This window comes from Lethenteron reissneri, chromosome 63 (genome assembly GCF_015708825.2).
Source record: "Lethenteron reissneri isolate LAM-NWPU_2019-01 chromosome 63, ASM1570882v1, whole genome shotgun sequence".
NCBI lineage: Eukaryota > Metazoa > Chordata > Hyperoartia > Petromyzontiformes > Petromyzontidae > Lethenteron > Lethenteron reissneri.
In genome coordinates this window covers 6734404-6761643 of record NC_083841.1, presented here as the reverse complement: position 1 = coordinate 6761643, position 27240 = coordinate 6734404, and the positions used below count along the sequence as shown (strand labels likewise).

Genomic DNA, 27240 nt, shown 5'->3' with positions numbered 1-27240 from the left:
TAAGACCATTTTTCCTTTTTATTGATTTTTGTTTTTTTTAAGGAAAATGTCAAATTTCGCTGTTCACAACCGAGCTCCGTCACAGCGCGTCATTGCAAAGGTTCTGCTTTGGTAGAGAGAAATGTTCTGGATGGGGCTCTATGTTGGATGAGACAAGGGTTCTGTACTGGATCATAGTAATGTTAAAATATTAATATTTGTATTTTGCCAGGCAGGTGTGTGGCCTACTGAGCTGGGTAGATGTTTTTTTCAGAAGCGATCTGGCCACAAATGACGGCTCAACGAAGTGGCTAATCACGTGGGAATTTATAGCAGCCAAATACTTTCAACGCACTTCGATTCCATCCAAATGTGGAGGGGAAAAACTGTAGGACCCGGAGAAAAATCCACGTGACCGCCAGGGGGAGAGAGAGACACGAAAACTTCAAATAGAGAGGCGTCAGGGTCGGGATCAAACCCACGACCAATCTCCTGTACGCCGGGCGAGGTAGCTAACATCTCGCCAATGTACGCTCTCATCCCCCCACCAATACACGGGCTGCTTCAGAAGAAACGTGAACACTTCTGCGAACTTGCGACAATAACCTCAAGACACGCGCCGAACTTCGCGCTCCGGTGATCACCTGGAGAAGATTCCAGGCACGCGGTGACGACGATGGCGACAAAGTGGTGACTGACTTTTTGAAGCTATTAACGTTACATTTGTTATCGTGTTACAGCGTAGAATCCCTTTAGATCTGAAGCTTTCGTGACTGCAAGGATTCATACTCTTTGGTTTTTTCGGTAAAGTCACGCGGGTGAAACAATTAATAAAAATAAAATAAATGAAAACAACTCAATTAGATCACGACGTTTCGAAGGCAACACAAGCCTCCCTCATCAGGTGTAAGAAGGCACAGCAAAATAACTGCAGCCAGTTATTTTCCTGTATTTAACGTGATTTAATTTAGCTGTTTTCATTTATTTTATTTTTATTGCTTCACCTACGTGACTTCACCGAAAAAACCAAGGAGTAAGCGTACCATCCGTTCTTTTCCCATTAAAAACGATGGTCCCATATAAGTGTCAACGTTTCTTTTGAAGCGCGCTGTATTACGAATCCCCCGGCCACCGCTGTAGAGGAGTGATCTCCGCGCGTTAATGGGATTGCTCAGTAAGCTACTCGTCGCTTGGGGCATCACAGAAACGGCAAAGAAATAATATCGTGACAAAGCTGACGACGACGATGACGCTGCTGCGGCGCACGAGGTGACGGCGCTGGAGTGGAACTGCGACATGACCACCGGGTCTAGGATGCGACGACTTCCTCCCCTGCAATGGCAGCAAACACAAACAACGTTAAACACGCGAGAGGGCTCCAGCATACACGTGGCACCGATCATCAGTTTTAGTTTTTATTGGGCCATTCTAGATTTGAAGCTTTCGTGACTGCAAGGATTCATATTCTTAGGTTTTTTCGGTAAAGTCACGTAGATAAAAAATTTAAATTAATAAAAGTAAAATAAAAATGACGACGTTTCGGAGGCAACACAAGCTTCCGTCTTCAGGTGGAACCGTCACAGCACGATTGCTGTATCAAGTGAGAGAAATTCCAAGAAACAGTATTTGTATATATACTGGTTGAGGGTGGGTGGAGCCAAGGTAGGCCCTGAATATTATTGTTGTCAGGTTCGGTGCGGCTGAAGCACGCTGTTAGGAAAGAGCCTTTGTTGTGTAAACTAGGTGCGGATGATGTAAAGGTGCGTGTCAAAGGGACTGAGCCTTTTTGTTATGTAGAGATGATGCGGTTGAAATCGCTGCCAGGAAATGAGTCTTTGTTGTGTAGAATGGTTGACTGAGCCTATTATTATTATGTAGAGGTGGTGCGGCTTAAATCGCTGCCAGGAAATTTATTGGGCCATATTGCCGCCCGAGCTGAACGCCAGCGTGCGTGCGGGCAACCCCCTTCCGTCACCGCCCGACAGCCCGTTAAATTGAGTGGTCACGTGACCAATGTTGGCCGGCAACGAGCGTCGTGCCCGGCCACTACGCTGACCGTGCTTGGCCGTGTCGGGTGGAGGAGGGCGCACGACACAAACGCTGAAAAAAATCAATGACCGGCGGAATGAAAGCAAAGTCGGCAACTCTCAAACACGAAAAACGCGGCAGCGAGTTGCCAGAGCTCATCTCTTTGGGGGTTAGGCCACCACGCAATGATCGCACGTCATGTGTGTTGATAAGACGCCCACCCACACCCCGCTCCCATCACCCCCCCACACCCCGCTCCCACCGCCCTCCCGCTCCCGACGCAGCCACACAAGGTCAATGTCACGTGCAAGGTCAATGTCGCGCGCACACAAAGCCTCCAAGGGCGCGACGATTATTGACGGTGTCGGCCTCGCCTCTCACCGGCGAATTGGAAGGGCGATTCTCGCAAACAAGTTTTGCAATCCAACTCTCACCTCGCACCGCCGCCATCAACACGGCGGTGGCGATGGTCTCGTGGCGATGGCAGTGATGGTGCTGGTCGCGTGTTAGTCGCGTGTTAGTCGTGACTTGGCGGTGCGGGGTGATGGCGGTGGTGATGATTGCGGTGAAAACGGTGGTGGTCGTGGTGATTGTGGTGGCAAATCGACTCAGTCTCAAATGAGTACCTGGTGCGGTGTGTAGTAAACATCGCCACTGGGGAGACAAAGGCTGCCGGGTGTGGTGCTGGCCACCCACCCCCTCGTGTCCCATGCCGGCCTTCATAGGTGCTCGCTAACAGCACTTGCCCCAACAGTCTGTTCAAGGCTATATGGGGGATCTTTGTCTTTGGTGGTAGTGGTCGTGATGGAGGTGGTGTTTTTGGTTGCGGTGCCGATGGCTGTGTGGGCGATGACGTTAATGATGACGGTGTGATGGTGGTGTGGTGATGATGATGACGGTGTGATGGTGGTGTGGTGATGACGATGATGATGACGGTGTGATGGTGGTGTGATGATGATGATGAGGACGGTGAGGATGAGGAATCTCACCGGCTTCTTCTTCCTCCTCATCCAAGTCATCGTCGTCCTCCTCGTCCTCCTCCTCCGAGCTGAAGGTCCCATCAGGGAGCGAGTAGACGCGGATCACTTGCTGCGAGACAGTATCAACATCGGCACCGCCGTCGTCAACATCAGCACCAACACCATCGACACAACCACTAACACGATAAGCACCACCACCACCATCACCACCACCATCACCACCATCATCACCATCACCACCATCATCACCATCATCACCACCATCACCACCATCACCACCACCATCACCACCATCATCACCATCACCACCATCACCACCATCACCACCACCATCACCACCATCATCACCATCACCACCATCACCACCACCATCATCACCATCACCACCATCACCACCATCACCACCACCATCACCACCATCCTCGCCATCACCACCATCCTCACCATCACCACCATCACCACCATCCTCACCATCACCACCATCCTCACCATCACCACCATCACCACCACCATCACCACCACCATCACCACCATCACCACCATCCTCATCACCACCAACGACGTCACCACTAACACCCATCAACAACATAAACGCCACCAACATCACCACCAACGTCCATTACAAACATCACCACTCACATCAACACGGACATCGGCACAACCACCGCTGCATCGGCACGATCACCGCTGCAATCGGTAGCAGCATCATCATCATGGGGCATCCTTTGCCAGTACCAAAATATGATAATAAGTTTTCCCCTTTTATCTGGCAACAAAACAGTTGTGTTAAGATTTTAAAACACCAAACTGAAACCTTTTACAAGGAATCATGTCTGCATTGACCACAATACTTGTGGTCAGAATGCAAACAAAAAACACACTGATAATATTTGCATTGTCCTTGAAACTGATTGGTCCACACCAGAGACAAAGAAAGCCTCGTCTCAAACGGTGTTAGACCAGAGGACGCCACAAGGCGTATAGAGAGTAGCATCGTCAACCATGAGCGGCAGAATTAGTCAGAGCAGTACCATCGTCACCACTATGAGACATCTCCTTTACCAGCGGCAAAATATAGTAATAGGTTTTTACCCTTTCAACTGGTACAAAAACTGACACCTTTATCCAAGGGATCATGTTTGCAATAACCACAACACAAGCAGTCAAAATGCAAACAAAAAGAAACAACTCTGATAATGATATGCACTGTCCTTGAAGTTGATTGGTCCACACCCGAGACAGCTTTTCTTAGAGCCTAGTCTCCATTGGTGTTGGACCAGATGACGCCAAAAGGCGTACAACTCATTATCATTATCAGAGTTGTTTCTTTTTGTTTGCATTTTGACTGCTTGTGTTGTGGTTATTGCAAACATGATCCCTTGGATAAAGGTGTCAGTTTTTGTACCAGTTGAAAGGGTAAAAACCTATTACAACACCGTCACCGTCCCCACCGTCAATTATTATCAGGATCATCATCATCACCATTCTTATCGTCCGTCTCGTTGATTCAATGTTTGCAACAAAACAGAGGGAGGGGGAGGGAGGGGGAGGGAGGCAGAGAGGGAGGCAGGGAGGGAGGCAGGCAGGGAGGCAGGGAGGGGGAGGCAGGGAGGGAGGCAGGGAGGCAGGCAGGGAGGCAGACAGGGAGGCAGTCCCACCTTGTTTGGGTCCTTGAGGATGAGGTACTTGCCCTCCGGCAGCTTCATGCAGGTGTCGACGATGCAGCGCAGGATGCCCCAAGCGTTCTCCAGGTTCAAGTTGATCTGGCTGGCGAACTCGCCCGGCTTGAACTGCTGCGTGCCCAGCACCACGTGGCGCGCAGAGTCCTTCACGTGGTAGCGCGACACGTAGCTGCGGTACGGCAGGGGTTGAAACGCAGCCCGATTATTTCAAAGATTCCAAGTCTACGGTTTAAAACAGGATCGTCACGGTCCGCGTCGTTTGTCTGCGAGCACCGATGAAGGCAGGCACGGCGCTCGCACGATGAGCGGGTGGACGGGAGGTCACCACGATAACCCGCCCGGCGCCCGCGTCGCGCCACCGATTGCCGCCGCACCGTGAAACAAAACCGCCATCGTGGCACGACTCGTGCGAGAGACCGCACCCTGGGCGAGCGAGCGAGAGAGGGAGAGAGCGAGAGGGAGAGAGCGAGTGAGAGAGCGAGAGACCGCACCCTGGGCGAGAGGGAGAGAGAGCGAGAGAGGGAGAGAGAGCGAGAGAGGGCGAGAGAGAGGGCGAGAGCGAGTCCACGGGACGAGCCGCTCACCCGAGCTTGAGGTACTCGGAGCTGGAGAGGAGGGCGCAGCAGGTCCACTTGGCGAGCTTGTACGAGTTGTTCTTGAGCTCCGTGGCGAGCACCGCGCCCCGCTGAGAGTCCAGCTTCTGACGCCACTCGACGCCGTTACAGAACTAGCGAGGCGGGATGACAGATACACACGCAGCTGTTGATACACAAATAAACGGATAGACATAAACACACACAGCTTCTGATGCCACTCGACCCTGTTACACAACACGACCCTCGTTAGTTATGTAACAGAGAGAAAGATACACACACAGCTGTAGATACAAAGAGACATACAAGTATAGTGGGTTCACCGACACACACAGACACAGATACACACACAGCTGTAGATACAAAGAGACGTACAAATGTAGCGGGTTCACTGAGACACACACATACACAGATACACACACAGCTGTAGATACAAAGAGACGTAGAAATGTAGCGGGTTCACTGAGAGACACACACTAACTCTGGATGCACGGGATAACGACATAAACAGGAAGTCGGCACACTGCCTGACCCACAATGCCGAGCACGACGACCCAGGGGAAGACGCAGCAATGAGGACTCCATTCCAGCAGACAGCCCCGACCCAGCCTCAGGACCTCCCTGTTATACCCCCCAGCGTGGCCTGGCTCCGCCCCCTTCCCGCCCCCTTCCGTAACCTCCCAGAAGGTTCTGGGCCATACCCCACGTGTCCCTTCTGTCACCTTTGGCCCACATCCTTACCCTGGCCCGTCACGTGCCCTCGCCAGCCAATCGGGCTGCTACGTCCTCAGATGCCCCCTCTCCTCTCTGCCAGCCACCAGCACTACGCCCCCTAGGGACCAGCTCTATGACATTGCATGCCCTGCTGGCAGAGAGGGCTACTACACTCCCCGTTCCACTATCAGTAACTGGCGGTAAGCGCCGTAGTGACCCATTCTATGTCACCACACAAATAAACAGATAGAGACACACACAGACACATCAAACGCACACACAACTCCTGACGACGCTCTGGCCGGCAATTACTAAGCGCGTGTCCACGTGTCAGAGGTCGCAATCGGGTACCCGATACCCGTACCCTACCCGATACCCGGCTACCCTGGTAGCCGTTTGCGACCCTGGTGCGGCCGGGTACGGGTAGCCGGGTAGGCCGTGAGTCACTGGTGAGTAACCGTTTGTCACTCATTTCCCAACGTCTTGTCTCTTCTCACAATTCAAGTTCCTAGAATCAACCCACCCGCGCCTGCAACATGGCTTCATCCCAGAGGTCGCAATCAGGTACGCGTACCCGTACCCTACCCGATACCCGGCCGGGTACGGGTTTTCGGGTATCGGGTAGGGTACGGGTACCCGTTTGCGACCCTGGTGCGGCCGGGTACGGGTACGGGTAAAGAATCAAAACCCGTTTGCGACCTCTGCCACGTGTCTCACCCGCGAGTCCCACTCGTTGAGGGTCTTGATGTTGATGAAGGAGACCTCTCCGTTGGCCCCGGTCAGCACGGCGTCGTGCTCGCAGCGAACGATCAGTTCGATGTCCTCTCCCAGCTTCCACTTGCGGTACCTGCGGGAGGACGGAGGGGGAGGGCCACGTTGCCGCGTGAGAATCGGGAGGCTCGCGACGGACGCTGCCTGGCAGAGTTAGGGGCAGTCGCCCCTACGGCAAAAACTAAGGGCGGGGGGGGGGATCGGGGCGAAGCTCGCAACAACGAGCGGAGCGCCACGCGTCTGGAACGAAGCGGAGCGGCGGAGTGGGGAGCACAGACGGTGCCATTTGCCGGTCATCTCAGGTCGGTCAAACGGGTCTGCCCCGTGACCTCCTGCACACAGCGAGCCTTAACAACACACTTCCCAATGTGCAAGTAGCCTGGCACAAGCGCTCTGGTGATATCCCTGCCGCCTAAGTGTCAAATGGCGGCCGTTGTTGTGAGTGCGAAGGTGTGTGTGTGTGTGTAGGTGTGTGTGTAGGTGTGTGTGTGTAGGTGTGTGTGTGTAGGTGTGTGTGTGTAGGTGTCCGGCAAAACAACCTCCTACCTCCTCGCGGTGCCGGACGGGCAACATTGTCGTGGGCAGTGCTGTGGGGGGAGGGCCAATGCCCATTGGCCTCTCCCCTCATGGCGTCTGTGACCGCCACAGTGGCTAAACGGGGGCTCTGGACGGGTGTGAGGGGCTGGTAACCCCTCCACCTTCAATTAACCACCACTAAACCACGAATTAAACATAAACCTGTAACAAATAAGCTTGTGCCGGAGGCCCCGGGGGGTCAGGCTTTTATGACGTCTCCTGGCCAAACCCCATTTGGCGGAGCCAGGAGATTGAATTTTCACCCTCGGGGCTCCTCCAGAAACAACAAAAAACCATTGCGGATGGCCACGTGGAATGTTCGAACGCTCACTGCGGAGGAGAGGCTGCCACTCCTCTGTCGGGAGCTGGACCGGTACCGCCTGGATCTCTGTGGCATTCAGGAGGTCCGGTGGACCGGTTCTGGCTCCTGCCACCATGAGGGGTGGACAGTCCTCTACTCGGGGCAGGAGACTGCCAAACAACAGGGTGTGGCTCTTCTTCTGAACAAAAGAATGAAGGGGGCATGGGAGCGTGGCGGTGAGGTGTGGGAAGCTGTAAGCCCCAGGATACTTTGGGCTCGCCTTCCCATCAACCAGAGGCGAGGAGTGGTGGTCGTGGTTACTTATGCCCCCACCGAAGACGAACATCCGTGGAGGGATGCAGGCAAAGCCGATGAGTCAGACGCTTTCTATGACCTCCTGTCACAGGTGCTGGCTAAAGTGGCCACTCGGGACAGAGTCATCTTGTTGGGTGACTTCAATGCCCGAGTTGGTCATGATGCTGGTACCTGGTCTGGAGTGATTGGAAGGCATGGGCCAGATCAGCTCAATAATAACGGTAGGAGGCTGCTAGATTTTTGTGCAGCCCATGGGCTTGTAATTACCAACACGCTCTTCCGGCATCGGCGCATCCACACAACATCATGGATACATGCCGGGTCCAAGCAAGAACATCTGCTGGACTACATAGTGACGGACCAGCGGATGCGAACCCATGTCCTTGACACCAGGACCTACCGTGGAGCTGATCTGTCCTCTGACCATCGACTAGTCATCTGTAAGATGCGCCTGCCTTTCTTCCACTCTGGTGGTGGGTGTACACCCAGGATCCCATTCCAACCAAAAGTGGCCTGGTCTCAGTTAGCTGATGAAAGTTGCAAGCGAGAATTTCATCATCGCTTGCAGCTGGGGTTGGCATCGTCCCCCACTCCACCTGATGTCGAGGGGAAATGGGCGAGGTTTAAGACTGTGACTCATGCAGCTGCAATGGCTGCTTTGGGTACGCGGTCCAGACCTCCCCAGAAACCCTGGCTGACAGAGGAGGTGTTCAGGTTAATTGAGAAAAAGCGTCAGGCCCACTCTCATCGCCTACAGCATCCCACGTCAGAGAATGAGGAGGTTTACCGCAGCCTTCGCTCGGAAGTTCGGAGAGCCGTAAGGCGTTGTAAGGATGGGTGGTGGTCGCGGGTTGCTGAGGAGATGGAGTCTGCCTCAGTGGCCCGTGATCACAAATCACTATTTAACTCCATCAAAAAAGTAACCTGCAGCGCCACACCTATTACCATCATTAGAGGAAAAAACGGTGATCCAATCTCCGACCCCCAGGAACAGGTTTGCAGATTTGCTGAGCATTTCTGTGAAGTCCTGGGGGAGGGAAATTCTCTCAGCCAGGAAAACATCATGGCACAAAGTGGTGATAACCCTGCTGAGGCTGCGGTGCCTCAAATATTGGAAGAGGTCACCCCCTGTGAGTGGCTGGCTGAGGTGCCAGCTGTTGAGGAAGTACTGAGGGCGATCCGGAGTCTGAGACCAGGGAAGGCATCGGGCAGAGATGATCTCCCAAGCGAAATGCTGAGGGAGGGTGGCGTTTGTGCACAGACTGCCCTATATGACATCATAACAACAGTCTGGACCACTGGACGGGTTCCGCAGGACTGGAAGGATGCCCTGGTGGTTCCCCTCTTTAAGAAGGGGGACCGTACCGACTGTAACAACTACAGGGGCATCTCACTCCTCAGTGTGCCGGGTAAGGTCCTGGCAAGGATTATTCAACATCGCCTTGCTAGGCACGCTGAGGAGAGGCTTGCGGAGCCCCAATGCGGTTTCAGGAAAGGGCGGTCCTGCACAGATGCCATATTTTCTGTCCGTCTGCTACAGCAGAGGTGTAGGGAATTCCAAAAAGACCTACATCTCTGCTTTATTGACCTGGTCAAGGCCTATGATACCATCAGTAGGACTGGGCTCTGGGTTTTTCTTCGTGCTTTCGGAGTCCCTGACCCTCTGCTCACGATCATTAAGGACCTTCATGATGGTGAGCGGGCCCGGGTAAAACTACGTGGCCGGGAGTCGGAGCCTTTCCCTGTACACCTTGGGGTGCGACAGGGATGTCCTCTGGCTCCCACATTATTTAACATCTATTTTGACCGCGTAGTTCGTGAAGCCTTCAATAGCTGTACCGGAGGAATTTCCATTTGGTACAGATATAATGGGAGGCTGATCGACGCCCGGGTGCGATCAAGGGATGGCTCCCTATTGGTCAACCACGTTATGTATGCCGATGATTTGGTAATAGCTGCTCATTCAGAAGAGGAGTTGGAGACGCTGCTGCTGAGACTGGAGCGTGCCACCAAGAGGTGGGGCCTTACCATCAGCCCCACCAAAACTAAGCACCTGCCTGGGTATTTTGTACCATCGGACACTCCACCCCCACAACTCCCAATTGGTGATGGGGCAGTTGTGGAGAGAGTGGAGAGTTTCCCATACCTGGGCAGTGTGCTTATGACCGGCTCCAGTCTATCAGCAGAGGTCTCACTCCGAATCAGTCGAGCGGCAATATCTTTTCATCGGTTGCGTAACGCTGTGTGGAAGCTACCTGGTCTGTCGCTCCGCACGAAGCTTCAGGTCTTCTCGGCCACGGTCATTCCCTCCCTTCTCTACGCTTGCGAGACGTGGACCCCCCTGGTGGAGCATCTTCGCCGGTTGGAAACATTTAGGCTGGCCTGCCTACGATCCATCCTGGGTTTAACCAGGCTGGATTGTGTGAGGAGCTCACAAATCCTTGAAAGATCTGGGCAAAGTCCCATCAGTGAGCTCCTCCGGCAGGCAAGGCTGCGTTGGCTGGGTCATGTAGCCCGCATGCCCAGCCACCGCATGCCTAAACAGCTTTTGTTCGGCCGGATCGAGGGGGCTAGACGGGCGCGGCACGGGCTGGAGAAGAGATGGAGTGATGTGGTACAGGAGGACGTGGAGCTGAGTGGACTTGCCGATGACTGGTACCAGCGGTGTCAAGATCGGCCTCAGTGGAGGAGGCTCGTGAAGGACGCTACTGGGCAGTTGGAGGCAGTCGCCCTCCAACAACAACGGAGGGCGGAGGAGCGACGCTCACAACAACGAGCGGAGCGCCGGGTGGCTAAAGCACAGCAAGTTGGCACAGTAGGGGGCACAGGTGGTGCATCAGCCAGTCATCTCGGTCATCTCGGTCAGTCGACCCGTGGCACCTGGGTCTGCCCCGTGACCTCCTGCCAGCGGGCTTTCGACACTTCACGTGGCCTCAAGGTGCACTTGGCCTGGCACAAGCATCGTGGTGACGTCACCGCCACTTAGTGGCGAATGGCGGTTGTTGTTGTTGTTGTTGTGTAGGTGTGTGTGTGTAGGTGTGTGTGTGTAGGTGTGTGTGTAGGTGTGTGTGTAGGTGTGAATGTGTAGGTGTGTGTGTAGGTGTGTGCGTGTGTGTGTGTAGGTGTGTGTGTGCGTGTGTGTTGGTTAACAGTGGGGGGCGGTAGTGTAACGGTTAGCGCGCTGCGCTACGAACCCAGCGGCCCGGGTTCAATTCTCACTCACGGCCAACACGGTGACGATTATCTGAACCGGTTCAGGGCTTCCCCCTAGGTCGACTCAGCCTCAAATGAGTACCTGGTGCGGTGTGTAAACAGCGTCAACTAGAGAGACAAAGGTGGATGGGCGTGGTGCTGGCCATCAAAACCTCTCGTGTGCCGTGTCGGCCTTCATAGGTGCTCGCTAACAGCACTTGCCCCAACAAGTCTTAAAGGCTACACGGGGGATCTTTGTGTGTAGGAAGTGGTGGAGCAGTGGCTAGCGCATCGCTTACAAACATCAAACCCAGTAGTGGAGCGATATCTGAACAGTCCTGGGCCTCCTCTAGGTCGACTCGGCCTTAAACAACTGTTGTGTAAATAGCAGCACTGGGGAGACAAAGGAGGCCTGACATGGTGCTAGCCACCCCCCGCCCCCTCAGCCTTAATAGGTGCTCACTAACCGCACGTTTTTTTTTATAAACAAACACCGATCATAATCTCATTGTATATCTGCCACAGATAATCTAAAAGGTTCCACGTATTTCGGAAGTAGATCCGCGGATTTCTTTCGGGTCCAGCCCTGATACACGGCGCTACAGAGTTATGTTTGGGATCCGCGGATTTCTTTCGGGTCCACCCTGCCGAGACGGCGCTTCAGAATTCTGTTTGAGATCTCAGTTTGTGGTTAAACGTAAAACGCGTGCACGTGCGCACAAACACGTTGGGGGAGGATCTCACCTGTAGCCCACAGACGCAACTTCCGCTCCCTGGAGGTCATCCTCCGTGAAGGGGTTGGGCTTGGGGAACTTGTACTTCTCTGCACCCTGAACACAGCACAAAGATCCCTATTTAGCCTTAACAGACTTGTAGGGGTGGGGAGGGTCTGGGTGGGGAGGGTGGGGCTGGGTGGGGAGGGTCTGGGTGGGGAGGGAGGGTCTGGGTGGGGAGGGTGGGGCTGGGTGGGGAGGGGCTGGGTGGGGAGGGGCTGGGTGGGGAGGGGCTGGGTGGGAAGGGAGGGGCTGGGTGGGGAGGGTGGGGCTGGGTGGAGAGGGGCTGGGTGGGGAGGGGCTGGGTGGGGAGGGGCTGGGTGGGGAGGGGTGCTGGGTGGGGAGGGTGGGGCTGGGAGCGGTGGGGCTGGGAGGGGCTGGGTGGGGAGGGTGGGGCTGGGTGGGGGGTGGGAGGGGTGGGGCTGGGTGGGGAGGGGCTGGTCACCCCGTGGTGCCCTTATAAAACTCAACGTTTAACCTACTCACGCCGGCTTGTGCCCGCCCTCACAGTCGGGCATATTTGCGGAATACACCACGCCGCCGTTGACCCTGCAGGCCATTGACCGAGCAACCCAACGTTCCTACCAGCTCCCTCCGCAGGACAACGTGTTTATAAAGCCCACAGAAAACCAGCGGTCGCGCTACAGGAGCGCAATGGGGTGAGAACTGTACCTCAACACGTGTGGCGTGGACGGTCAAAGCCGGGATAAGGAAAACCCGCGATGGGGAAAGTTTGAGTGTCGGTGGCGATCCATTCATACCCCATTGTCACATCTCCTCCCCGCGTCTCCCATCTGTCCACTGTGCCCCCACCCCGCTGGTTATCCCCACGTGCCCATGTCCCCCACCCCCATGTGTCCCGCGCGTGCCCGTGTCTTCGTGTCTCCCATCTCTCCCCCCGTGTCTCCCATCTCCCCCCCGCGTCTCCCATCTCCTCCCCGTGTGTCTCCGTGTCTCCCCCTCATGTCCCCGCTTATGCCTGTATCCCCCACGTGTGCCCGTGTCTCCCATCTCCCCGCCGTGTGCCCCCACGTAAGCCTGTGTCCCTGTGTCTCCCATCTCCCCCATGTGTCCTTGTGTGTGCCTGTGTGTCCCTGTGTCTTCCATCTCCCCCCATGTGTTCCTATGTCTCTAATCTCGCCCCCTCATGTGTCCCCGTGTGCGCCCAGCCCCCCGCCGTGTCCCTGCGCGTGCCCGTGCGTGGCACACCATCTTGAGGCACTGCTGGGAGAAGTTGTGGTTGATGAAGGTGGCCTCGAGTGCGAGGTTCCGGGGGGAGTTGATGGCGTTCCCCTCCTCCTGCGGGGGCTCGTTCGCCGTCTCGCTCACCGTCAGCAGGTCTGACGCACGCGCACACGACAAGAGTTTAACACGCAGAAGTAGTGGCGGCGGGACGCTTACGCGACCAATATCATCCACAAGAGGCTTTTTGGGTTAGAACGCGTAAATACAAATGCGTCAATTCGTCACTCGTACAGCACGAACCGGTGTGTTGGAGAGCCAAGCCACAACATTCACAATCAGAGTCCGACGTCTCGCCGACGACGACGACAACCGCCGTTAAGTGGCGGTGACGTCACCACGGCGCTTGTGCCATGCCGGGGGCACTTTTGAGGCCACGTCAAAGTGGTCTCAACAACACCGTGGATCGTGCCCGTCGTACTCGCTCAACGGAGGGCACCTCAACCCGCCATTCGTAGGGGGTGGGCTACTTCTTCCAATATTTGAGGCACTGCAGCCCCAGCAGGGGTCAACCCCGACCTTGTCCATGATGTGTTCTGAACCGATTTCCCCTCCCCCAAAACCTCAGAGAAATGCTCTGCAAACCTGCAGATCTGTCTCTGGCTGGGGGGGTGTCAAGATTGGATCAGCGTTCTTTCCCCTGATGGGCGATAGATGCGGCACTGCCGGTTACTTTCTTGATGCAGTTAAATGAGAGTGACCACATTCATCGGCGCTCGCTAACAGCGCTTGCCCCAACAGTCCCTGCCAAGGCTACACGGGGGAACCGTTGTCGTCGTGTACACCAGCGTTCTTCACCAATTTTCAATCGGGGGGGGGGGCACTTTCGTCGATAAGACATCATCGCTGCGAGTGCCGCCGCACATTTGAAACCATTGCCGTTTGACAGCACAACGACGATGATGATGGGGGGGGCGTTTTAACATTTGTGTATTGTCGGGGGGGGGGGGGGGCACGTCAGGTGGCCGCACTAAAAGACCACCAGGGGAAGGCCACCACGGGGCCACCGTAGTGACGTCACCGCCACTTGCAACCAAGAACGCCGGTGTGTAGGCGAATGCGTGGGGGGGGGGGGTGGGAGTAGAAACCGAAGTCGGAGTTGTCCCTCTTGTCGAAGAAGAGCTTGGAGCCGACGCGCTGCACCAGGATGTCCCACGAGTAGACGGAGCGTGTGCAGCACATGAGCGTCGCCAGGATCGCGTCCGTCGCAAACACGTTCCCCTCGCTCTTAGCCAGCTGGGATGTCGCGGACACGCGCACAAAGATGTACACACACGCACATTAGGGTTGTTTAAACGAGAAGTGGTCAACCGGTATCTCATACCGGCACTTAACGGAACAACGACACGGCGTGTCCTGACACTTTAAAATTCCTACGCTGCAAAGTTTCCGCAGACGAGGAAACAGCAGTGAAGGTTCAACTTCTTTCGCGCCGTCCGCAGCCAACCGTGCTAACCGGAAAGTGCTTTGGAAGGACAGCAAATTGAACACAAGAAGCAGTTCTAAAGAAATTAAGTTTTCACTTGTGCGTGTGTGAGATCTGGTGAGCTCATCTGTCAAACAAGGCTGCATTGGCTGGGTTACGTAGCCCGCATGCCCAACCACTACGTGCCGGATGCAGGGGTCTAAAAGGACGTGGTACACGCAAGAGAAGAGATCGGCTGATGTGGTACAGAAAGATCAGCGGTGTCAAGATCAGCCTTTATGAAGGAGGCTCGTGAAAGATCCTCCTCGACAGATGGAGGATGTTGCCTTCTAGCAACGAGGGCAGAAGGAGCGACGCTCACAACAACGCGCGGAGCACCGGGTGGCTAAAGCACAGCAAGTTGGCAGAGCAGGGGGCACAGGTGGTGCATCGGCCATTCATCTCAGTCGGTCAACCCACTTGGGTGTCGTGTGACCTGCTAGCTCGCCTTCGACACTTGGCGTGTCCTCAAAGTGCACCTAGCCTGGCACAAGCGCGCCGTGGTGACGTCGCCGCCGCCACTCAGTGGCGAATGGCGGCGGTGGTTGTTGTTGTTGCACTGAGGAGGAGACCTTGCGGATGACGGGGTCATCGGTGGTGGTGACCGTGTGGAAGATTCTCTTGATGCTTTTCAGCGGCTTCTCGGAGCGCGTCGTGATGCGGTCAAACGCCTTGTCATAGTGCTCCAGCTCCCCCAGACACTCTCTACACAGACACACGCAGACACATACACACACAGGCCACTATTACAATCATACAGATAAAGACCTCCCCCCCGCCCCCATAGACTGTTGGGGCAAGTGCTGTTTGCGAGCACATATGAAGGCCGGCATGGCGCACGAGGGAGTGGGTTACAAGGACCACACCCGGCCGCCTTTGTCTCCCCAAGCGGCGATGCGTTTACACGCCGCACCAAGTACTCATTTTGTTCTTTCGGTAAAGTCACGTAGGTGAAAATGAAATAAAACTAACTAATCTTCTTGGCTCTTTCGGTAAAGTCACGTAGAATGGCTGCTTGCGTTGTGGCCGAAACGTCGTGAGAATAATTTTATTATGTTTTATTTAATTATTTTTATTACTTCCCTTCTACGTGACTTTACCGAAAGAACCAAGAAGATGAATCCCTGCAGTCACGAAAGCTTTAAATCGAAAAATAACTAAATCACGACGTTTCGGAGGCAACACAAGCTTCCGTCATCAGGTGGAACGACCACAGCAAAATAGTTTTTACTGTAGTGGGCAGAGAGAGCTGTACGTGGCAAGCCATTACATAGGGTAAGAGCCAGGGAGAAGGGATGCAGGGGCGGGGGGTGTGGAGTCGGGGGCGGGGGTTTAAGCTGTTGTAGCCCCGAGGTAATTAGGATATTATCATATTATCATATCATATTAATCACATTGAAAAAAAAATTGCTGTGGTTGTTCCACCTGATGACGGAAGCTTGCGTTGCCTACGAAACGTCGTGATTGAGTTATTTTTATTTTATTTCATACCTACGTGACTTTACCGAAAGAACCAAAGAGTATGGATCCTTGCAGTCACGAAAACTTCACATCTGGAAGCACTCATTTGAGGCCGAGTCAAACTTGGGGAGGCCCAGGACCGATTCAGATAATCGTCACTGGCATCGGCCGTGAGTGGGAATCCAACTCGGGTCGCCGGGTTCATAGCACACCGGACCAACCGCTACAAAGACAAAGAGCCCCCGTATAACCTTTAAATACCATTGGGGAAAGTGCTGTTAGCGAGCACCTATGAAGACCAGCAGGCCACACGAGTGGGTTGCCAGCACCACATTCATATTCACGCGATCTAACGCAAAAAAACCTATATTAGTGTTGTTTCTGTTGATACTACTGCTGATGATAGTGTTGATGATGACGATACCGCCGTTGTTGCTACAACCGTTTCTGCCGATACCGCTGCTGCTACCGACGACGATGACGCCGATTCTAATTGACGATTCTGCCGACGCTGTGGAGTAGAAGAGGCTCACATGTCAACGGGCTCAGCCACATCCACGTATCTCATCTTCATGAGTCGCGGGAAATCCATCTCCTCCTTGACGTCCCAGTCGCTGCGGACCTCTACGGAGGAGTCGCGTGGCTTCTGCTGCTCACACGTGCGCAGAGACGCGGACGAGGGGATGCAGGCAGAGAAACGCATGAGCAGAGCCAGAGACATGTACAGAAACACACGCCGCGATAAGGCACGACAAGCGAGAAGCACACACACGGATACAGACAGAGATAAACACATCAGGATGTAGAGACACACACAGGGATGTACAGAGACAGATCTACATAGAGATACACATACACATGTACCAGAGATGTAAAGTATACAACGAGAAACACAGGGATGTAGAAAACAGAGATACAAAGGACACACACACACAGATAAACACATTCAGATATACACACAGAGCACACACACTGAGATACACCACAAAGACACACTCCCCGTACAGCCTTTTAACAGACTGCTGAGGCAAAGTGCTGTTAGCGAGTAGCACCTATCAAGGCCGGCACTGCACGCAGGGGGGGTGGGTAGGTGGGCCAGCACCACACAAAGACAAAGATCCCCCGTGTAGCCTTAACAGACTGTAGGGGCAAGTGCTGTTAGCGAGCACCTATGAAGGCCAGAATGGTATATGAGGGGGTGGGTGGCCAGCACCACGCCCGACCGCCTTTGTCTCCCCAGTGGCGATGTTTACACACAGCACCAGGTACTCATTTGAGGCCGAGTCGACCTAGGAGAGGCCCAGGACCTGTTCAGATAATCGTCACCGGTGTTGGCCGTGAGCGGGAATCGAACTCGGGTCACCGGGTTCATAGCGCAGCGTAGCGAAAACCGCTACACCCACCGCTCCCCACAGCACAACACAAACAACAACAACAACGACAACAACTTTGATGGTCTCACCTGCCCCTTCTGATCCCATCTTTGTCTCCCTCCAAACTGCTTCTGCAGTTTCTGAATCCTTTGCCGGTCTCTAACAACCGCACACACATACACGCCACGCACACACACGCCACGCACACACATACACGCCACGCATACGCACACACATACACGCCACGCACACACATACACGCCACGCACACACACACACGCCACGCACACACACACACGCCACGCACACACACACACGCCACGCACACACACGCCACGCACACACACCACGCACACACGCCACGCACACACACACACGGGCACACACACCCACGGCACAGCACACACACTACACGCACAGCACACACCACGCCACGACACACACACCACGCACACACGACACGCCACACACACTACACGCCACGCACACACACACACGCACACACACGCCACGCACACACACACACGCACGCACACACCACATCACGCACACACACACACGCCCACGCACACACACACACGCCACGCACACACACAGCACGCACCACACACACGAACCACGGCCACGCACCACAGCACACACACGCCACGCACACACACACACGCCACGCACACGACACCCACGCCACTACACACAACACCACGCACACACACAAGCCACGCACACACACACACGCCACGCACACAGCACACACGCACGCACACACACGCACAGCACCAACACACGCCACGCCACACCACGCCACGCCACACACACACACGCCACGCACAACACATCGCCACGCACACACACACGCCACGCACACACACGCCACGCACACACACACACCACGCCACACACACACGCCACGCACACACACAACGCCCGCACACACCACCGCCCACGCACACACACACGCCCACGCACACACGCCAGCACACACACACACGCCACGCACCAACATACACGCCACGCACACACATACACGCCACGCACACACGCCACGCAACACACATACACGCACGCACACACACACACACACGCCACGCACACACACACACGCCACGCACACACACGCGCCACGCACACACCACACGCCACGCACATCACCACACACACACGCCACGCACACACACACGCCACCACACACACACACGCCACGCACACACACGCCACGCACACACACACCGCCACGCACACACACGCCACGCACACCACACACACACACACGCACACAACACGCCACGCACACACACACGCCCGCACAACGCACACACACACACGCCACGCACACACCCCACGCCACAGCACACAACACCACGCAACACACACACGCCACGCATAACACACGACACGCCACCGCACACACACACACACGCCACGCACCACACACACGCACACAGCACACACGCCACGCACACACACACACACGCCACGCACACACACACGCCACGCACACACACACGCCACGCACACACACACACGCCACGCACACACATACACGCCACGCACACACATACACGCCACGCACACACATACACGCCACGCACACACACACACGCCACGCACACACACGCGCCACGCACACACATACACGCCACGCACACACACGCCACGCACACACACACGCCACGCACACACACACGCCACGCACACACACACACGCCACGCACACACACCACGCACACACACACACGCCACGCAAACACACACACGCCACGCACACACACACGCCACGCACACACACACGCACACACACACGCCACGCACACACACACACGCCACGCACACACGCCACGCACACACACACGCCACGCACACACACACACGCCACGCACACACACACACGCACACACACACACGCCACGCACACACATACACGCCACGCACACACATACACGCACGCACACATACACGCCACGCACACAACACACGCCACGCACACACACACACGCCACGCACACACACACACGCCACGCACACACACACACGCCACGCACACACACGCCACGCAAACACACACACGCCACGCACACACGCCACGCACACACACACGCCACGCACACGCCACGCACACACACACACCACGCCACGCACACACACACACGCCACGCACACACGCCACGCACACACACACGCCACACCACACACGCCACGCACACACACACACGCCACGCACACACACACACGCCACGCACACACACACACGCCACGCACACACACACACGCCACGCACACACATACACGCCACGCACACACACACACGCCACGCACACACACCACGCACACACACACACGCCACGCACACACATACACGCCACGCACACACATACACGCCACGCACACACGCCACGCACACACACACACGCCACGCACACACACACACGCCACGCACACACACACACGCCACGCACACACACCACGCACACACACACACGCCACGCACACACATACACGCCACGCACACACACACGCCACGCACACACATACACGCCACACACACCACACACACGCACACACACACACGCCACGCACACACCACGCACACACACCACGCACACACCACACACACGCACACACATACACGCACACACACACGCCACGCACACAGTCAACGACGAGTCCCGTGAAGGGCGACAAGCTGCGTCACGTGCAACAGAATGGCCACCGGGCAACGACGACTCGTAACAAGGGCGGACCTCTCCTTCTGCTTGGCGCTCTTGGACAGGGTCTGCATGTTCAGCGCCTGCATCTGCAGCCTGCGCTCCTTCTCACGGCGCATGTTGCGTTGCTGCAGAGAGAGAGAGACACGCGCGCACACAACAGCGTGTTACGGTGGCGGTAGTGTTAAGCGTAGCGCTAGGGAGAAGCGTTCGAGGCAGGGATAGTGTTAGAGGTGCAAGGCTCATGTTGGGGCTAGAGGTAGTGGTATTTGTTGAAGGGCTAGCGTCAGGGCTAGTGGTAGGGGTTGTATTGAAGGTAATCGCAGAGTAAAAAGTAGTTGTGTTGGTCACAGGGCTAGAGGTGTTATGGGGAAGGGTATGCGTGTGTATGCAAACACGTGTGGATGCGTATACGTACACACACGTATCAGTTTAAGACGTAGGCTTTCGTAAATGTTGTAGTGTGTTTACTCTAGAACACATCGGGGTGCCGAGCTAGTAACGAATTCGCAAGTTTCGGTTTACGTGACAAACCTCACTAATTGACTGTGTTGGGTTGTGGCGGGTTTAACGACACATTTGTATTTACGCAATCTAACCCCTCCCCCCCAAAAAAACGCTATGGATACAAATCTATGTACGTAGACAAACCCGTCAACCCCTTATCAGTGCCCTACCTTCTGTGACAAACCTTTCTTCCCGACAGACCTGTTCTTCACCTGAGGACGGCTGCTTGCGTTGTGGCCGAAACGTCGTGAGAATTGTATTTTATTAAGTTTTATTTTTATTATTTTATTATTTCCCTTCTACGTGACTTCACCGAAAGAACCAAGAAGATGAATCCCTGCAGTCACGAAAGCTTTACATAGAAATTTAGTGCCCTACCTTATTACGGACAAATTCAGACCTCACTGGTCACCCCGTGCTCCTCATAAATCTCAACGTTCATCCTACAAAGTCACATGACAAACGGCTGCACGCCATGTGGACCTGAAAACTAAATTTCCCTGTACAAGAATACGGCTAAACCGTATGGGTTGACAGCTATGCATAGATGTGTGTATACATACACACTTGTGTGTCTACGTTTTAAGTTTCATTTATTAAAGGTGTTGCCCTGTGAGCCATGCGGCTCTTGAGTCGGGTGCAACCGCAACAAACAAAATGTGAGCGGAGAACATCTTAAAGCGACGACGCACGACAGAAACATCCTGGGATAAACCAGCAAATCTTCCAAAAAAAAAAACCCGCCGTATTACAACGCTGTGTGCAAAAATCCCAGTGTGATGCAAGTCAAACAATAACAACCGTAATACAATTTAGATTAATTCTAGATTTGAAGTTTTCGTGACTGCAAGGATTTATATTCTTTGGTTCTTTCGGTAAAGTCACGTAGGTGAAAAAAAATATTTAACCATAATACAATATAGATTACCCACATGTTTTCTAAATCACCAAAATAACGCTATAAAAACAATGTAGCGACAGTAACCATGGGAACAGGTGCGCGTGTGTCTGCACAACACCTGAGTGAATTTCATGCGGTTCTTCTGGAAGATGGATTTCTGCACGCGGGTGGTGTCCACCAGCTGGAAGCTGCCCTCATCCTCCTCGTGGAAGTACGCGTACTGACTACCCCCGCCAAACTGGGACGAATACTTGTCTACTCGCACACACGCAGACACACACACAGATGTACTACCACATACACACACACTGACATATTACAAGTCATACACACACACAGATGTACTACCACATACACACACACTGACATATTACAAGTCATACACACACACAGATGTACTACCACATACACACACACTGACATATTACAAGTCATACACACACACAGATGTACTACCACATACACACACACTGACATATTACAAGTCATACACACACACAGATGTACTACCACATACACACACACCGACATATTACAAGTCATACACACACACAGATGTACTACCACAAACACACACTGACATATTACAAGTCATACACACACACAGATGTACTACCACAAACACACACCGACATATTACAAGTCATACACACACACAGATGTACTACCACATACACACACACCGACATATTACAAGTCATACACACACACAGATGTACTACCACATACACACACACTGACATATTACAAGTCATACACACACACAGATGTACTACCACACACACACACTGACATATTACAAGTCATACACACACACAGATGTACTACCACATACACACACACTGACATATTACAAGTCATACACACACACAGATGTACTACCACATACACACACACTGACATATTACAAGTCATACACACACACAGATGTACTACCACATACACACACACCGACCAATTACAAGTCATACACACACACAGATGTACTACCACATACACACACACTGACATATTACAAGTCATACACACACACAGATGTACTACCACATACACACACACTGACATATTACAAGTCATACACACACATAGATGTACTACCACATACACACACACCGACATATTACAAGTCATACACACACACAGATGTACTACCACATACACACACACCGACATATTACAAGTCATACACACACACAGATGTACTACCACATACACACACACTGACATATTACAAGTCATACACACACACAGATGTACTACCACATACACACACACTGACATATTACAAGTCATACACACACACAGATGTACTACCACATACACACACACCGACATATTACAAGTCATACACATCTTCTCGGTAAAGTCACGACGTTTCGGCCACAACGCAAGCAGCCGTCCTCAGGTGAAGAATGAGGACGGCTGCTTGCGTTGTGGCCGAAACGTCGTGAGAATTGTATTTTATTATGTTTTATTTTTATTATTTTATTATTTCCATTCTACGTGACTTTACCGAAAGAACCAAGAAGATGAATCCCTGCAGTCACGAAAGCTTTAAATCGAAATTTAAGACACACACACACAGCAGTCATCTTGCACGCATGAATTATGACCATCCACGCAAAAAACTGCGATGAGTAATTACGTACAACAGCACTCCCGATTATCCGCGCTAATGACGGTGAAGACGGCCGCGGATTATTCCAAATCGCGGATAATCCAAATTCATGAACATTTTCCGCCGGATCTGTGCCAAAATCCACGAACATCGGTAAAGTTTCGATTGAGAACGAATATGACCAACCGATCGACGTGCGTGCTCAGTGATAACACTTTCAGAGCCACGCCAATCAACAGCAATCAAACTCCGCCCACTGTCGTAAAGATATGGCAACTACTGTACTGTAGAGGCGATCACGTAGAATTCGGGTTAACCAGAGAAACATATTTCTTCCGTTTAAGCACGCGACTTGAAATAAACATTTCCAACAATAACGATGTATAACGGCTTTAAGATAATTAATTTGGGCTTAAGGGAAAATCCATGAGTTGTTAATGTCAAAATCTCAGGTGCACAATTAATTCCCAAAGCAGATAAACCGCATGCGAATAATGGAGTCTACTGTATATATATATATATTTTTTAAATAAAATTGCTGAGCCTCAGACAGAAAACGACCAGCAACAAACAGCACTATCAAGTTGTAATCGTTGAGTGTTGACACTTTTCTTGAATTGAGCAAAGTCACACGTGTGGAATAGTGTGAGTAAATTAAGCAGAAACGATAAGTGTTTGTGACCTACAGCGTAGCAAGTAAGTTCGTGAGTAAATGTGATTGAAAGTCTTTGTGCGAGTGGATGAGTGAGTCCCTGCAGTGTGGTGAATGACGCTGAAACGACAAGTGTTGTGACCTACAGCGTAGCAAGTAAGTTCGTGAGTTAATGTGTGATTGAACGTCTTTGTGCGAGTGGATGAGTGAGTCCCTGCAGTGTGGTGAATGACGCTGAAACGACAAGTGTTGTGACCTACAGCGTAGCAAGTAAGTTCGTGAGTTAATGTGTGATTGAACGTCTTTGTGCGAGTGGATGAGTGAGTCCCTGCAGTGTGGTGAATGACGCTGAAACGACAAGTGTTGTGACCTGCAGTGTGGCGAGTAAGTTCGTGAGTAAATGTGATTGAAAGTCTTTGTGGAAGTGGTTGAGTGAGCCCTGCAGTGTGGTAAATGACGTAAAAACGACAAGTGTTGTGACCTACAGTGTAGCGAGTAAGTTCGGGAGTAAATGTTTTTTTACAAAGCACTAATGAAATCGGTTAAAAGAAAAAAAACAATCGTGAATGTTTTTTATTCATTTAACCCCCCCACAATTTGTGAGTAAATGTGATATTTCGACCGAGTTAATGGCACGCACTTGTGTAGCGCTTGTCCTGGTACGTGGATCCGGTCCAATCGGCAACCTGCAACAAAATGACAATCAAGATGAGGGAGTTCATAGTAGCCGGGGTCAGAGGTGCTGAGCCATTACCGCTTAGCTCAGGGGTTGAGGGTTTAAACAATGGATCAGGGCGTCTCTCTCTCTCTCTCTGGGGTTCATAATGGCCAAGTTGGAGAGACTGAACCATCACTGCTGAGATGCTGGGTTCAGGGTTCAACCCCTGGGTGTGGGCGTCTCCCTCTCTCAAGGGATTCATAATCACCATGTTAAAGACACTCAACTATCACCGCTGAGATGCTGGATTGAGGGTTCAACCCTGGGTGTGGGTGTCTCCCTCCCTCCCTCTCAATGGATTCTTAATGGCCAAGTTGGAGACGCTGAACCATCACTGCTGAGTTCCTATGTTGAGGGTTCAAACCCTGTGTGTGGGTGTCTCTCTCTCTCTCCCTCAAGGGATTCATAATGGCCAAGTTGGAGACACTCAACTATCACCGCTGAGATCCTGGGTTGAGGGTTCAACCCCTGGGTGTAGGCGTCTCTCTCTCAAGGGATTCTTAATGGCCATGTTGTAGACGCTGAACCATCACTGCTGAGTTCCTGTGTTGAGGGTTCAACCCCTGGGTGTGGGTGTCTCTCTCTCAAGGGATTCATAATCGCCAAGTTGTAGACACTGAACCATCACTGCTGAGATGCTGGGTTGAGGGTTCAATCCCTGGGTGTGGGTGTCTCTCTCCCTCTCTCTGGGATTCATAATGGCCAAGTTGGAGACGCTGAACCATCACTGCTGAGATGCTGAGTTAAGGGTTCAACCCCTGGGTGTGGGTGTCTCTCTCTCCCTCCCTCAAGGGATTCATGATGGCCAAGTTGGAGAGACTGAACCATCACTGCTGAGATGCTGGGTTGAGGGTTCAACCCCTGGGTGTGTCTCTCTCTCCCTCTCTCAGGGGATTCTTAATGGCCAAGTTGGAGACGCTGAACCATCGCTGCTGAGTTCCTGTGTTGAGGGTTCAACCCCTGTGTCTGGGTGTCTCTCCCACTCTCATGGGGTTCATAATGGCCAAGTTGGAGATGCTGAATCACCACTGCTGAGATGCTGGGTTGAGGGTTCAACCCCTGGGTGTGGGTGTCTCTCTCTCCCTCCCTCAAGGGATTCATGATGGCCAAGTTGGAGAGACTGAACCATCACTGCTGAGATGCTGGGTTGAGGGTTCAAGCCCTGGGTGTCTCTCTCTCTCAAGGGATTCATAATGGCCAAGTTGTAGACACTGAACCATCGCTGCTGAGTTCCTGTGTTGAGGGTTCAACCCCTGTGTCTGGGTGTCTCTCCCACTCTCATGGGGTTCATAATGGCCAAGTTGGAGATGCTGAATCACCACTGCTGAGATGCTGGGTTGAGGGTTCAACCCCTGGGTGTGGGTGTCTCTCTCTCCCTCCCTCAAGGGATTCATGATGGCCAAGTTGGAGAGACTGAACCATCACTGCTGAGATGCTGGGTTGAGGGTTCAAGCCCTGGGTGTGGGTGTCTCTCTCTCTCAAGGGATTCATAATGGCCAAGTTGTAGACACTGAACCATCACTGCTGAGATGCTGAGTTGAGGGTTCAACCCCTGGGTGTAGGCGTCTCTCTCCCTCTCTCAAGGGATTCTTAATCGCCAAGTTGTAGACGCTGAACCATCACTGTTGAGATCCTGTGTTGAGGGTTCAACCCCTGGGTGTGGGTGTCTCTCTCTCAAGGGATTCTTAATGGCCATGTTGTAGACACTGAACCATCACTGCTGAGTTCCTGTGTTGAGGGTTCAACCCCTGGGTGTGGGTGTCTCTCTCCCACTCTCATGGGGTTCATAATCGCCAAGTTGGAGACGCTGAACCATCACCGCTGAGATGTTGGGGTCAAGGTTTGAGTCCAAGACGTGGCTGCAACTCACAGGAGATGAATTCTGGCCACGTGAGGGACACGGAGTAAGCGATTCAAACGAGTGCGTGCAACGGGACAACGCGCAGTTCAACGAATCGTGAACTTTAAGACGATTGAAGTCGTGTTAACAGCGGAATGTGACATAATAAGCCGTGACTTGTGAGCGCACGTGAGCCTGCGGCCTGCTGAGATAGGCTTACGCAATAATCTCCAACGATGTATCGAACAAACTATTAGACGCTTCCAAGCAACCGCTCACCGCCCCCACAAACCCCGGCACGTAATATTACACAACTAATCGTTCGCAAGTTAAAATTTTAACTTGCGGACGATTATTTATTTAAATTAAAAAAATTAAAACTTTCGTTTTTGAGGCCTGGTCATTGTACGAGTAGCCTGCGCTAACCTAACCAACCCCGGCGGCCTACCCAAACGCGTTGCAACGAACCCACAAAAACAACAACAAAGAAACACCGAACAATTAGCAGAACTCAATAACAACAAGGACTTCTCAACGCGTGTGCTGTATAATTGTTGTGCAATTCTCGCCTTGCCGAGGCGGTCGGCCTTGCTGAAGGGTTGGTAGGGCATGTCTTTAAACTGCTCTGGAATCGCACAGGGACCCCATCCGTTGTGGTTGTCCTGGATCAACGGCGCCACGAAGTGAGCCATGGCAGCAGCGGCAGCAGCCCCCGCGTCTCCTCGTCGCGAGAGTTTCTTGAGGGACGAGAGAAGAAAAATTCGCGATCGTGAAATTCGCTTTCGGGAAAAACCGCTCCCCTCACACACGCACCACGTTGCCTTGAAAGGAATCGGTGAGTCGATTCGCGAAACGAT

At 53.1% G+C, this 27240-nt stretch overlaps 1 protein-coding gene across 1 annotated transcript; it reads right to left on the bottom strand.

Annotated features, from left to right (window-relative positions):
* Nucleotides 1–27240, bottom strand: EIF3D (eukaryotic translation initiation factor 3 subunit D). The gene is made up of 15 exons (XM_061577219.1): nucleotides 26953–27240; nucleotides 24466–24511; nucleotides 21674–21810; nucleotides 20184–20275; nucleotides 17535–17604; nucleotides 16606–16721; nucleotides 15184–15316; nucleotides 14235–14382; nucleotides 13114–13244; nucleotides 11876–11961; nucleotides 6694–6823; nucleotides 5254–5396; nucleotides 4646–4838; nucleotides 2997–3096; nucleotides 1–1311 (listed from the first exon to the last, which is right to left on the bottom strand). The coding sequence occupies exons 1-15, from the start codon at nucleotides 27073–27075 to the stop codon at nucleotides 1289–1291; spliced, it is 1671 nt and encodes a 556-aa protein (XP_061433203.1). The 5' UTR covers nucleotides 27076–27240; the 3' UTR covers nucleotides 1–1288.